The 15,010-nt window shown below is 50.0% G+C and overlaps 2 protein-coding genes across 3 annotated transcripts; one reads left to right on the top strand and one right to left on the bottom strand.

Annotated features, from left to right (window-relative positions):
- Positions 1-460: 460 nt before the first annotated feature.
- On the top strand, positions 461-10,084 carry LOC6538738 (bromodomain and WD repeat-containing protein 3). 2 transcript variants are annotated; one of them, XM_039375817.2, is made up of 15 exons: positions 461-621; positions 873-931; positions 1,057-1,086; positions 1,487-1,546; positions 2,138-2,384; positions 2,447-3,254; positions 3,319-3,415; positions 3,480-3,794; positions 3,859-5,865; positions 5,928-6,187; positions 6,242-6,412; positions 6,473-6,746; positions 7,217-8,347; positions 8,416-8,597; positions 8,646-8,814. In XM_039375817.2, the coding sequence occupies exons 1-15, from the start codon at positions 579-581 to the stop codon at positions 8,671-8,673; spliced, it is 5,712 nt and encodes a 1,903-aa protein (XP_039231751.1). In that variant the 5' UTR covers positions 461-578; the 3' UTR covers positions 8,674-8,814. The 2 variants fall into 2 exon arrangements, with proteins under 2 accessions (XP_039231751.1, XP_002099253.1); XM_002099217.3 differs by having other exon boundaries at positions 462-621; positions 8,416-8,593; positions 8,646-10,084.
- Positions 9,889-14,906, bottom strand: LOC6538737 (protein RRP5 homolog). The gene is made up of 5 exons (XM_039375821.2): positions 14,740-14,906; positions 12,399-14,683; positions 10,603-12,338; positions 10,377-10,542; positions 9,889-10,309 (listed from the first exon to the last, which is right to left on the bottom strand). Exons 1-5 carry the CDS (start codon positions 14,818-14,820, stop codon positions 10,141-10,143), a joined length of 4,437 nt encoding a protein of 1,478 aa, XP_039231755.1. The 5' UTR covers positions 14,821-14,906; the 3' UTR covers positions 9,889-10,140.
- Between the last annotated feature and the right edge of the window lie 104 nt (positions 14,907-15,010).

Here is a 15,010-nt window from a genome sequence, read left to right as displayed (position 1 = left end):
AATTAAAATAATCGATACCAATGGGAAAATTTGAAAATTAAAAGGAATGTTCATTTGTTATTAATATCTATTTATTTTATAAAATTATGCAACTACTTTTAATTTATTATGTACATATGTCCTTATGCCCTTAAAAGACATTGTTAAATCACAAGCGAATAATTGTAAGCTATTTATTGATTCATTTAGCAACCAAAGATAACTTAACTGAAAAGTACAAATTCAATCCAATACAATGACCAAAGTCTTTTGCACATATATAGTACATTTGCATAATTGTAAGAGTGTGGCCATTTAACTATAATTAAAATTCTCAATATTAAGTAAATATCTCAGATCATAGAAACCTGCGAAGCATTTCGGGGCATCTGCACAAATTCAAATACGAAAATTGCCCCCGTCGACTGACAGTCGATAGCCACCTCGTGAGCCTCGTCACCAACTATCGATACGCCTGCGCAAGCCATTCGCGGCGAATGGCAATCGAGTGTCACACGGGAAGAAGAAGCTGCGAAAAGAATTTTAGAAGAAAGCAACTGCAATTTTGTCATAATCGAGGCTGCAATTCGCAATGAATAATGGAAACTAGACGGCCCAGTTCCGGTGATGATCTAAAGCCAGGTGCGTACAGCCCGCTGGCGTAGCGAGTGCCCCCATTGAAGCCCCCAAACGAAGCCCCTTTGACTCTGTGAAATGTGTGTCTGTGTTTCGCTCGCCCTTCGAATCGAATGGCTGCGTTTTTTCGACTGCGTTTGGCCAAGCGAAATGCACGGGCCCCTTTGGCCAGATATATTTGGCATATTGGCGACTCCCTGCGAGCGCGTTCCCGACAACTTGTTGCACTAAAACCCGTGAAATTCCCTATCTTGCAGAGCTGTACTTCCTCATCTCCAAGTTCCTGGCCGCGGGACCGCTGGAGGAGACGGCAAAGGTGGGTTGAAAGCAGCGCTCGCGCGAGATCGCTGTGGCATCGAATTTCGCGGAAAAAGAGCGCAATTTCGTTTTGTTTACAAACATTTACACTAATTTTCAAACTAAATTCCCATCCAACTGTAGGTCTTGATCCGGGAACTCGAGGAGAAGAAGGTAAGTTTTGATGGAGCTGCTGCAGTGTTTTGGGCAAAGATATTACCGACTCGAAATGAGGGAGGGGGGCCAAAAAAAAAAAATAGAAAACCGCGTTTGTTTATACGCTTTGTTTTGGTTTTGTTGTTGTTTCTGCTGCCGGCAGCGAACGACGAAAAACCCACTTGTACGTCCGCTTGTCTCAGAGTTGGGAATCAGACTGAATTGTGGATTTGCTGGGGCCACGTGAATATATAGTCCATCCAAAAAAAAGCGAAAAACATGAAAAAAGAATTGGAATCATAGGGATGCCCCGCGACGTCATCGTCGACGTCACGGAGTGCAAGTGATAAGAGTCATACATGCATACAAACATATATATTTACACACGTCTATATATATACCACCTTTTGATTCCCAGGTTTTGCCGCGTCGTCTCGATTGGCAGGGAAACGAGCATGAGCAGACCTTTGAGGAATTGGTGAGTGTTTTCATAATTAATCAATTAGCTTTTCAAAGTTATCGTTTAATGCCTTTTGATCGGCATTTAAGTCTTGCGTAAGTGTGTGTCTGCTGCGGCATTTTCCATCTCTGTCGTGCGGGCCCCTTTGTGACGTCATCGGGTGAGGGGATAGAGACAAAAGTTGCACATCAAAATTGAGTTGTTAATTAAAAAAAACATTACAACTAAAGACATCAATCATTCTGACTGTTAAATTAACAAATAAGTAAGCAATTATTTAATTAAAAGGACAACAAAATTAACAAAAATTCGTAAAAGGTCCAAGTCGAACGGAAAAATTCTAAAAACCCCATTAAAATTGCAAATTTTGAAAAATCTTAATTTTTTAAACAAATTCATTGTAATTTAGTTTTAGCAATTAGCTGCAGCCAGCCGACATTTTGGTTTCGCACACATACACAAGCCCATGCGCACAGACATATGCAAGCAACCACCACTTCGCCTTGACTTGTGCGAGCGGGAACGAGACAACCATATGTTGTTGAAGTTATCGCACGGGTTATCGACAAATCGATAGAAAGACGTTACCTTTTAATTTCGAATTCGCAGGAACGAAAGTACAATCACATTGGCGCGGATCACTTGCTTGAAATATGCAGCCGTCTGGGTCCACTGGTGGATCGCGAGCTCACACCCAGTGTGCCGGGCATCAACTCGCTGTTGGGTACTGGGCGCCAGAACCTCCTGCGAACCAAGGAAACCGTCTACTGCCATCGCACCTTGAAGGACTACTGCACCCGCCTCAATGGAGTCTCGCTGCCGGATTCGCGCCTCACGAAGCCGACTCACAACTTAGGTTAGTGTCATGGTAGAGTTTCAGGAGCAAATCGAGAGACTAATCCATTTATATCTCCGCAGATCGCGTTCTAACTGGACGGGAACATGGCGGGGATGTGCGTCGCAAGCTACTGGTGCCCACGGACCTGTATCGCAGGACAAAGTTGCTCCGTCGCACCGTGGGCCACCTGTCCTCGGTGTACTGTGTGCTGTTTGACCGCACAGGGCGATATATCATCACCGGAGCCGATGATCTGCTCATCAAGATATGGTCAGCGGCAGATGGACGCCTGCTGGCCACTCTGCGAGGCGCTTCATCCGAGATTACAGACATCGCCATTAACTTGGACAATACGATGCTGGCCGCCGGGTCATTGGATCACATCCTCAGAGTGTGGGACATGCAAACCACCTCACCCATCGCCGTACTCTCTGCTCACACGGGCATGATAACTTCGGTCAACTTTTGTCCGTCGCCGCGGAGCGATCTTAAATATCTGGTGACCACCAGCACAGATGGGTCCATCGCCTTCTGGCAATACTCAACGCCGCGCGGCCAAAAGATCACGTTTGCCCCGAAGCCAACGCAGTATCACGAGAAGCTGCGACCCGGACAAGCTCAGATGATGTGTACCACCTTCTCGCCGGGCGGCATTTTTCTGGCCGCTGGCTCTGCCGATCACCATGTGCGCGTCTATATGATGGGCGAGGACGGTCCGAAACGGATATTGGAGACAGAAGCTTACACGGATGCCGTAGACTCGGTGCAGTGGTCGCATCGTGGACTGAGATTCATCTCAGGCAGCAAGGACGGCACCGCACACATCTGGACGTTCGAGTCGCAGCAGTGGAAAAGTTCCAAACTATGCATGACGGAGCGTCTGGCCAGGTGAGTGCTAGCTTGCATGGAATTCAATTCACTGGGAACTAACAACTTTGTATTGGAATTACAGCTGTCCGGAGCCAGAGGAGGGAAAGAGGCTTAAGGTAACCATGGTTGCCTGGGATGCCTCGGACCGTTATGTCATCACCGCCGTTAACGATTTTACTGTAAGTATTACCTCTTAAAAGTTACTTAACATGAACTTATAATTAATAATCCCATTTAAAACAGATTAAAATCTGGGACTCGAAGTCAGCCAAGCTGCATCGTGTTCTGCGTGGGCACAAGGATGAGCTTTACGTACTTGAGTCGAACCCAAGAGATGAGCATGTCCTGCTCTCCGCCGGCCACGATGGCCAGGTATTTCTGTGGGACATCGAGCAGGGCGTTTGTGTGGCCAACTTCCTGAACGACATCGATGGCCAAGGCCATGGCAGTGTCTTCGATGCCAAGTGGTCACCGGATGGCACAATGATAGCTGCCACCGATTCGCATGGACACATTCTTATCTTTGGCTTGGGCGTGTGCATTGAAAAGTACAAAATGGTAAGTGGATTGTGGAATCGAAGGATATTCAAAAGCATACAGTTAAATGTATTTTACCTTTTAGCTTCCCACGGAGCTGTTCTTTCACACGGATTTCCGACCTTTAATAAGAGATGCGCAGCACCATGTGGTTGACGAGCAAACACAGATAATGCCGCATCTAATGCCCCCGCCTTTCCTGGTCGATGCGGATGGTAACCCGCATCCATCGAGGTTTCAACGATTTGTGCCTGGCCGCGAGAGCTGCAGCCTGGACCAATTGATTCCAAATCTTACGGTAGGCGTGGATGGCGTTGTAATCGATGATGGAGGTGCAGGAGGAGATGCTGCTATAGCTGCTGCACCCGTTGAAGCTCCGCCCGCAGCATTGCCACCAGTGCCTGTTGGAGGACCACATGGAGCTAACTACTCCCATATCGACCGCATGATTGCAGCCCTGGCCAATCGGCAGTCTGTTAATGTCAATGCCAATGATGCCAATCCGACCAACGGCAATCAGTCATTCGAACGTTTGACCAATCGTCAAATGCCGGACTCCAACGGCCGGCAATCCTCTCGTGGCAATGTCCTGGGCAGTCGTTTGAGCACGCCTCGTCAAGGATGGGGTGCAGCAGCTGCCGCGCCAGCTGAGGAACAAGCAGGGCCGTCTCAACCTCCGGCAGAACCGATAGCCGATCCTGGCCAGGCACAAGTCCAACAGGCGCTACCTCTAAAGTTCATCCGTCGCACTTACGTGCGTCCTATGAAGTATCCCCAGTTGCAAAACCTTAAGCAGACTATTTACTCTGCCGGTCAGTTTGAAAAGCAAGAGTACAAACGCGAAATGCGCCGCCGACCCATCATGATAAACACTGCCAGTGCAGCATCTTCGCAGCAACCGGGTAGCGTGGGCAGGCCACGGAACACGCGTGCCAATGGCGGTGGCGCAAGAGCTGGACGAAGACGTGGCGCCCAGCCTGCTGCCGGACAGCCACAGCCCGCTTACCGCACTCGCGCTGTTCGAGATCAGGAGCCAGAGCGCTACGATGAGATAGCGCCGCCGCCTGAGGAAGAGGAAGAAGAAGTGTCCAGCAACTCGTCCGGCGACACCAGCTACTCGAATGTGGAGGAAAACCTAGAGGACAGCAGCGATGAGTCGGAAACGGACAGTTCCGATTACTCTGACTGGGTGGCGGATACTCCTGGCCCGAATCTGGAACCACCAAAAAGATCCAAGCGTAAGCCACTCTCACGTCGACCACGCAGTAGCGATGACAGCAGCGATGATGAGCGAGCGGGCAGATCCAGAAGTGGACAGGTTACGGCCCGGAAGGTTGGACGCAAGACTGTTTTGTTCCCGCCCACAGATGCAAACGGTGAGATACCGGAGCTGTATCGTCCAGCTGAGTGGCTATCTGAGGTGATTCCACGAAAGGCGCCCTATTATCCCCAGATGGGTGATGAGGTGGTCTACTTCCGGCAAGGACATGCAAAGTACTTGGATGCAGTCCGTCTGAAAAAGGTCTACAAACTGTCGCACAGCTCGGAGCCGTGGAACTTTCACACACTCCGCGACCACGAGCTGGTGCGTGTGATTGGAATCAAGTACGAAATCCGCCCACCCCGACTGTGTTGCTTGAAGTTGGCCATCATCGATGAGGAGGGCAACATGACGGGGACAACGTTTAAGATTAAGTATCACGACATGCCCGACGTTCTGGACTTCCTGGTGCTGCGCCAGACCTTCGATCTTGCAGTGCAGCGCAACTGGAGCATTGGTGACCGGTTTCGTTGCATGATTGTCGACGGTTGGTGGATGGGCCAGATTGAATCGCGCCACGCCCTCTCCGCTGACTTCCCCGACTCATCCTTCATGTGTTTCCGCGTGCGCTGGGATAATGGGGAGTACGAGTTTATGAGTCCCTGGGACATGGAACCCATCGACCAGCAAAGAGTACCCGACGAAGTGGGAGGTGCTGTTCCAGTGCTCCCAGAGGAGATTCGCGCCACTCTGTACCAGCCCAAGTCCGAGGAATGGCACAGAGGCGATCGTGATGGCACCTGCAGGCGAATTATTAATGGATTGGAACAGGTAAGGATCGGTGTTAATTATTGTAAATGTTATTGTTTATTTATTAATTTATTTTCTTACAGGTTATGCGTCTCTCTATAGCGGAACATTTCCTTGCCCCCGTCGACCTTAACATATATCCGGACTACGCTTATCTGATCGAATATCCCATCGATCTGACCACAATAAAGTCTCGCTTTGAGAATCACTTTTACCGCCGCATAACCTCAGCTCAGTTCGATGTGCGCTACCTGGCTACCAATGCGGAGCAGTACAATCGCCGGCACGCCATTATCGTCAAGCATTCGCGAATAGTTACAGATCTTTGTCTGCGGATCATCAGGTAGGTGATTACAGCTTTAAATAGTAAATTGTTTTAAAAATAAACGTCTTCTAGGGAGCCGGATGAGATAGACGTGGCTGCTGTTTATCATCAGCTCGCTGATGTGTACCATTCGTCCGAGTCGGAGAACGAGGTTGATTCGGATGTCGTGCCATCGACCAGCACAGGACCAACTACTTCAGCCGCTGCAGCAGCAGCTAGGCAAAGGGTATCCTCAGCCAGGCGGTAAGAGCTACACTTTTAAGTTCATATAATCATATTGATCAATAACACAATCTTCTTTAGATCCACTCGAATTCACTCGGAAGGAGACTGGCGTGCCGACTGTCGTCAACTGCTTGATCTGATGTGGGCGAGGACAGATTCGGCGCCGTTCCGCGAGCCAGTTGACACCATCGACTTCCCTGACTACCTGGAGATCATAGCTACTCCTATGGATCTGCGCACTGTTAAGGAGGATCTGCTGGGCGGCAACTACGATGATCCGTTGGACTTTGCAAAGGATGTGCGACTGATCTTCCAAAACTCAAAGAACTACAACACCAACAAGCGCTCACGGGTGAGTGGAGAGCAGATTGGCAGATCGGTTGCAGATCGTCATTTATTGCATTTCAAGACTGAGATATCCATCCACTTTCTCAGCTATTGCCTTTTCGTTTAAGTTGTGACCCCATCCCAAACTCACTCACGTAGACACAAATGCAAGCTCATCCATCTATTCTTACGTTTCTTTTGCCTTCCGTGAACATGCCTTCAATCTCGATCTTCAAATTAACCACCCCAACTCATAACCATCAAAAATGTAAAAAACAAAAACAAATCTAAAAAATATGTATAACCCATCAAAACATTTTGATATAATGTCTAACCAAATGAATGACGATCTCCGTGACTATCATCTAATGTAGGATAATCTAGCGGTAAGGTTTTTCATCTCCCAGTCTGTGATACTAACGTTCTCTACCACCCAATACTTTTAACCGTTTTGCAACCAATACTAATTGATTGTACGTTTTCAATTCTTTTCAGATTTATGCCATGACCTTGCGACTCAGTGCGCTATTTGAGTCGCAAATCAAGACAGTGGTCACTAGTTGGAAAGCGGCATGCAGGCGCGCTAATAAAAACAAATCCGGCAGCAGTGGTGGAGGACGCGGTTCCAGCAGCAGTCCCAATAAGCGAGCCAAAAAGGAGCGATCCACGCGTCGCAATCAAAATCCAACAGCGGCGGCCAGAAGATTGCCAGCCGCAAACTCCAGTGAAGATGAGGACGAGGAGGATGATGATGAAGACGATGATGATGAGGAGGAAGAGGAATCGACGAGAGGGCGTTCTCGTCGGCGAAACGGTGTGGCCGTAAATGCTAGTTCATCTGGCTCCAACCGCGTGACTTCTTCATCCGCCGCCCAACAGCGTCGAATCAAAAGCAGTAGTAGCGAGGAGGAAGAGGAGGAGGAAACCAGTGCGCAAGCCACGTCTGATGCCACCAGCGATGAAGAGGAAAGAGCCCAATCCAATGATAGTTCGCCCCAGCAGACACGCACGCGCAGGGCAAGGCAGCGGCAACGGCTTAGCGATGACTCCAATGTCAACGATTCCGAAGATAGCTACAATCCCAACGAGGGACGCAACAGTCGCCGACGACCTGGTGCCACACGCCCGTCCAGCAACAGACAGACAAATGGCCACTCCAGCAAGAGGCGACGGTTGAACAAAAGTCCAGCCAATGCTGCTCCTGGCCCCAGTTTGCCACGTCGTTCACGTCGCGTGGTTGGCAGTTCCGCAGAAGAGGCAGCTTCTCAATCGCAACACGATGAGAGCACCCAGGATAGCCAGATAGGACGTCGAGGCCGTTCGGCAAGCAGCAGATCCCAACCAATGGGCAATGGACCGAGTACCAGTGCCGCAGCTGCCGCCAACTCCAGCCTGGAAAGTCCTTCACGGAACACTCGGGCCAACGGAAGCAGAGGGGCCGAGAACGATCACAGTTACCACCTGCCTGTGCGCAACGGTCGCATCATCGAGTCCGATACGGACTCTCCTGTTATCAGACCCACGCGCCAGAGCGCCAAGCGGGCGCTAATGGATTGGGGTCGTGGCAGCGATATTGAAGAGGAAGAGGAGGAGGAAGAGGAAGAAGACAGTGAGGAAGCCGAGGAGGTTAGTCGTCGCATTAAGTAACTGTTTATCTTAGTTATCTTATCTAATATATCCTTCTTAACCCTTAGATACTGCCAACACCTACAAAGGACGACGTGCCCTCTACCAGTCGAGCTGCTTTGGCTCAGGCCGCTGCCGGTCCTTCCCGTCAGCTGCGCACGAACCGGAACACCGTCGTTCGTCCAGCACAGAGTGACGACGATGACGACGACAGTGACAACGAGCCGCTGGCCAACAATCAGCAAAGTAAGTTTAAATTCGTTTCAATAAAACGGTAGCTAACTCATTTTTCCTGCAGAAAATTATCAATCACCTGCAAAATCTAGCTCAACCGCAACAGCGGCCCCTCATCCGTTGAGCCTGCGCCGTCGATTAGCCTCGCCGCCAGAACGGAATACCCATATGACCCGTTCTCATGCCACCTCAACAACGTCCTCGGCCGCAGCATCACGGGCGGAACAGCAACCAGCGGTTTCCACCCACGATCACAACTACCTAGGCAACGTGAACTCATCGCGGGCACCGCGTCGCATTCTTTCGCGCCACCAACGAAACGCCGATGAGTTGGACACCAGTTTGGATGTGCTAGAAAACTCGCGTCTGCTCTCAGCCATAGCCAATCACCGGCGACCCACCTCTACCACGAACAGCAACAATACCAGCAACGTGGTCACAAGACGTCTGCGTGGACGCGCTAGCCAGGCAAATTCGCACGACGAGGATCATGAGGAAGAGGATGCAGCTGCCTCCGATGAGGGCACTGATGGAGGCTCTAGCTCGCAGAGCTACGAAGATGAGGATGAAGACTCCGACTCGGAAGACAATCAGCCACTGACCAGCTACGTCTCGCCCAGCAATGGTCGTCCGAGGCGCAAGGCGAAAACCTCCTCCTCATCTGCTACAACTCAGGAGCGTCCGCTGCGGCGCACACGTCGCCCGCCATCGAATAACTCCTTAGCGAACGACAACGATGACGATGACGACTATGTTGTGCCGCGCAGTCGTCGTGCCAACCGGGGTGGAAACCAGCGCGCCGGGCGTAACCAAAAGAGGCCGCGCTACAATGAGCAGTCTGAGGAGGAAGAAGCGGCGGCTGGCTATTCCCATCGGAGAAAACGAATGCGCAACGGCGATGCCCATGCCAGCTCCCAGGAGCGATCACAGGCCTCCACCGAGCGGGACCAGGAGGAAGACGAGGAGGGTAGTTCGGTGGACTCAGATGACCAGCGGGTGAACGTGAGCAGCAGAGGCAGGGTGCGCAAGCCGTCTGCCAAGGCGCGCGGTATCTTCAAGGAGTGACCGCAGACTGTTTTATGTATAAATTAAATCTAATTGCTAAATCAACAAACCATTGTAACATTTGCTAGCGTCTTATTTCTTATTATTGATTAATATGTAAGAGTAAATCACGTCACTTCTCATTGTAATGTCAGTGTCACCGCTACGGTCATTGTCCCACGCCCAAATCCGTCAAATCCGTAGCCCTGAACGTGAAGTGTTAACCCATATCCATCATACACCGTGGCAGAGAATATGTTCAATTATTGTTCAAGTCTTAAGTTGAATATTGGCATCAGCCCTACATTCTATGTGTAGGGGTCATGGCCAAAGCAACGTTTTTTATATGTATTTCTATAATATATAGGTACTATCATACATATATATTTAAAGGTAGCACTCGGAATCACACTTCATTTAAAATAGTTTTAGAATAAAGTATCATGAAAAAACACTGTATATAACTTTTCGCATTAATCCTAATTTACAATCTAGAATGCGGTTGCCAGATGGAACTACTTGACCGCCTTGGCGTAGTTCTTCACCCACTGTTCGGCCTGCTGCTTGACCTTGGCCACTGTTGCATCCGTGCCGTGGTTCTCTTCCAGCTGCAGATACTTTTTGTAGATGACTTGCATCTTGTTTGGCTTCAGTTTTTGCAACACGGCACGTTCCAAAACGTTTCTGAAATGAAATCAGTCAGTAAATTACACATCCTTGCACTTTATTTTTTGGAATCTATGAAACTCACCTCGCGGAATCGATAAGACCCGCCTTGATTAGCATGTCCACATATACCGACCAGATGTCGATTCGCTTGGGATAGGAAGTTACTACATCGTCGAGCAGCGTCTGCGCCATGTCATTGTTATCGTGCTTCGCATACAGCTTGGCAAAGGACACAATGCAGGGTATGTCTGCAATGATTACGAAAAATTAAAACCAGATACATTTTAACTAAGGTAAATGAAACCTACGCTCTTGATTTGGCAAACCCCGCAATGCGCGCTGGAGCAGATTGTGCACTTGGTCGGACTTGCCCAGCCAGAAGTACGCCTCGGCGGCCACGGGCCACACCCTGAGCTCCGTTTTAAACTTGTTGAGGATTGTGGTCAGTACGGTGGATAGTCGGTCCTTCTTTTTGTTCCTCTTCAAAATGTCTACAACGCTAATGTAGATCTCCAAAGGATCATTGCAGTTGAGGGCTTCCTTGAGCACATCATCGAAGTTGTTGCTGTAGACGAGTTCCATGTTCAGCAGAGCGCTCCACATGTTCCTCAGTTCCTGTGTCTCCCGGAAGGATATCGTCGATATAGCTCTTCGAGCCAAGTCGCGAGCCTTTTCAATCTCCGTGTTGGACAAAAGGAAGGCAATGTACTTCAGCCAGGATATGCTGTTGTTTGGCTGGGCAATCACAAGTCGCTCGTACTGGTCGATTGTCTCCAGACGTGCCTTGGGATCGGCATTACGCTCCTCGATCTCGCGCAGTCGCTGCTCTTCCTTGACCTCCGCCTTGGCCTTCTCCTTGGCGCTGAGCCGTTTCTTCTTGGCTGCATTTTTTTGTGTTTCCGCCTCATTCAGCTCCTCGTCATCATCGCTGGAAGCTTCCTTGGATTGGTTCACATCCTCCTCCCAGAAACTAGACACACCGGGCAAACGCGACTTGCCTTCTGTTCCATTGGTTTTTGGTGTCTCGGACTTGGCATCCTTGGCTGGAGTCTTATCCTCGAAGAAGAGCTTGCCATTCTGCTTGGGTTTCTCCTTCACAACGCCATTGGTTAGTGGTTGCGTCTTCTTTTGGCCATTGGTAATTGTTTCTACCACTTCTGCCTTTCGCTTGGTGGGTGTGGCTTTAGCTTCCGTTTTAGTTTCTGCTTTAACTTTCGATTTAGTTTCCGGTTTAACTTCCGTTTTAGTTTCAGCTTTAACTTTCGTTTTAGTTTCTGCTTTAACTCCTGTTTTAGTTTCCGCTTTCACTTTCGTTTTAGTTTCCGCATTAACTTTTGTTTTAGGTTCCGCATTAACTTCCGCTTTGTCTTTCTTCTTTGCTGAAGTCTCCTCAATTGTCGCCTTTTTCTGTTTCGGTGACTCCTCTACCTTTGCCTTCTTGGCTTTCACAGGAGCAGCCTCTGTGCCCGCCGTTCTCTTCACACCTCTCCAGAGGCGCCAAACAGTCTCTGGCACTGCGATATGGAGCTTGTCATGGATGAAGGCTATATTGCAGAAATCTCCCTGACGCAGCTCGGCACTTCCAGAGTTCTCCAAATCGTTGGCGTGCAACCGAATCGGACAGATGACCAACGGGTTTGTGCCCTTCTTCAGCGAGCACACTGCTACGGACTCCAGTTTCAGCAGCACCTTGGCCTTCATGCCAGCCTTGCCGATCAGATTCGTAGACAGTTCGCCGCTTGGTGAAATATGCGCAATGTCCAGCTTCTTGTTGCTGATGAGTAGCACGTCGCTGGAGTAGTCGATCCACAGAATAACTGCCTCGTGCTTGCTACCCGTCTCAGGAGCTTTGGCAGTGCCGGCCAAACTGGAGAGCAGCAGGGCAGACACCTTGGCATTGCCCTCCACTGTGTATACCCAGTCGTGGGAGGTCGCATCGATGCCCTTAAACACCACGTTGATTTTCTCACCAACGGAGTATTTTGCGATTGGAGCAGAGGCTTCCTCCAGGGCTGTCTTTATTTGCGCCACTTCATTCAAATAGCTGTAATGAAAGGGAGGGAATCTTATTAATGAACTCAATTAGATTCTATTTTGAACTTACCCTTCGACCAGTTTTGCAGTATCACTAAGATCTCCGCTCCAGACATCCGTAAGCTTGGCTGACACTGTTAGCGTCTTAGTTTCCACCTCCTTGCTGAGTACCTTCACCAAAAGTAGCTGCTCCGGAACTAGCTCCACGGGCGCATTCTTAACGGCATTCAGACGAAGCATCTTAACGTGAACCTTAACCGGCTTGTTGTAGTTGCGCACACACACCATCAGGTCCACCACCTGCTCGGTGGCGTGCTTCACATAGGAGCGTATTATGTCTCCCACTTGAACCGATTGCCAGTCCTTGGTGACCTGGCCACTGAAGTAGGGGACATCTCGTAAGCTGAAGATGTTCTGCATAATGCAGGCCGCTTCAGTGTAGGAGCCCGCGGGATGGACACGCATTTGGGCGTGCAGCAGCTCCAGGTGATCCGACAGCAATCGCAGTGGTATTAGGCCCATGAACTCCTCCAGCTTGGGATTCCCGTCCTCATCCTCTTCGTCATCGTCGGCGGCGTAGGTGATTTTAACTTCAAGTCCAGCATCTAAGGCATTGGTTATCTCAACGGGACAGATCTCACCCAGCTGGAACTTGTCCTCCGGCAGAGTCAAAGTGATTTGGTCCTTGTTGCGCGTCAGAATGCGGAATTTGGTTGTTTGTCCCTCGAAGAAGGAGTTATTTTCCTTTAGATTCTGCCTGTGCAAGACTCCCTTGATGCCATTGCCAAACTTGACGAGTACATAGTTGTCCTCACATCGCACCACAGTGCCCACATAGACGTTTCCAACGTGAGCGGACGCATAATCAGTGAGAAGTTTTATTCCCTTGCCCAAGTACTCGCTACGATTGCTCACGTAGCAGATCTTGCGCTCGGCATTCACTTCCAGGACGCGGCACTTCAACGACTGTCCCACATCGTAGCGGACATTGGGTGCCAGATAGAACTGTTCCAGTATTCCGTTGACCTTGCCGATTCTCACCGACCAGCCCTTGATCTTGTCGTCCTTCTTGAAGATCTTCGCTGTGACCAGGTCGCCGGCGTTAATGTCCTCCAGGCAGTACAGCTTTTCGCTGACCACGTTGGGATCATCGGAGCAGTAGTACAAGGACTCGATGATATCGTATCCTAGGATGCGAACTTTATGCTTGGTTTTTCTTCCGTATTTGGACAACACTTCGTCCTTGTCATAGTTCCCCTTAAAGTTGGCCCTGATGGAACCGTAGGAGATAATCCCCTTCAGTTTCTTGTTAAGCAGCAGCACCACTCCACCGCTGCCCAGGCGCAGGACCTTGGCCTTCTCCACCACGGAACCCACCTTGAGGGGCTCCTCCTCTTGTTCCTCCTCATCCTGATCTTTTTCTGCTGCCACTCCACTTTTGATATCTAGATTAAGAGTTAAGTACACCAGTTTTGTGAGGGGCATCACGTAGAGCACTCTGGCATTGTAATCCTCATTCAGCTCGTAGGCATCCAAAGTATCCAAAGCGTTAGTCAGGTGATGCTCGTTGATGTACGCACTAAAGGATTCGTTCATGATGCTGCCTTTGAGGCCGTCCTTTAGGTGCTTGGCCACCTTAAACTTTACAATGCTGCCTGGCAGAATGTAGTCGAGATTCGTCTCGTTTTGGCTCTTGATGCGCAGCTGGTCCTGCTCCACCTGGACACAGGAGCAGGTGCTTTGGTGGGTGTCGTGATGAACGCTTTTGACTTTCAGGAATGCCAGCTGCCCCACGTGCAGCTTCTGTGCTGGCTCCTCGCACGGCACGAACGCCTGCAGTCCTTGTACTCCCGACTCGATGACATAGCCGTGCTCCTGGATCTCCGCCACGGCGCCAGAGAAGATGAATCCCTTTTTAATGCTCTTGTGATGCAGATTACCATGCACATCGGCCGGCTTGAGGGAGAGTAGCAAGCTAATCCGACCGGTGCCCAGTTTCTCTGTTTTGATGGCCTTGCCGTAGACGATGCGGCCCGCCTGGAACAGCTCGCTTAGGTCGTGATACTCGCTGGTGTCGCCGCCCATGGCCGCCTTGGCCACACGCGTGTAGGCCTCTGATATATCCGCCACCAAGGTGCGCGCGAACATACGGCCGGGCAAGGAGATCTGCAGCGCGGTGGCTGTCGTCTCCTTGACCACTCCCATGACCAGCATGTCCTCCTGCAGCGTGTCCATATTGAGCGTTTCCGCGGAGAAGGCCTCCAGTTGGCCATTTTGTTCCTCGGTTTCCTCGCTCAGGAAATTGTCTTTCACCTTCGGTGCCTTTTTCACCTTCTTTTGCGAGGCACCAAAAACCTGTGGGACCGCAAAGTATGTACAGCGATCTCGAAGATTTCGCGGGGCATACTCACGATATTCGAACTGATGTCGGCGGCCTTGGCCTCGGTGTGGAGTGTCCCGCCTCGGGGGAAGCTTTTCTCGTTCGGCACCATCGGTGAGCTGTGTAATTTAGCGTTTTAAATAACAAAATTTGAGCAACGTGCGTTCTACACGTGCTAAGCGCCGATATAGAAAATCAGTTGCACAAATGGTACTAATTTTGACCCTAAGATATGGTGGAATCTGCAGTTGACCACAGACTCAAACCATATCGTCTGCAGTGTGAACCGGCCTGAATACCGC

This window comes from Drosophila yakuba, chromosome 3R, assembly GCF_016746365.2.
Source record: "Drosophila yakuba strain Tai18E2 chromosome 3R, Prin_Dyak_Tai18E2_2.1, whole genome shotgun sequence".
In the NCBI taxonomy this organism is placed as follows: Eukaryota; Metazoa; Arthropoda; class Insecta; order Diptera; family Drosophilidae; genus Drosophila; species Drosophila yakuba.
Note: the sequence above shows the minus strand (reverse complement) of the source record. Positions and strands in the feature narration are given on the sequence as shown.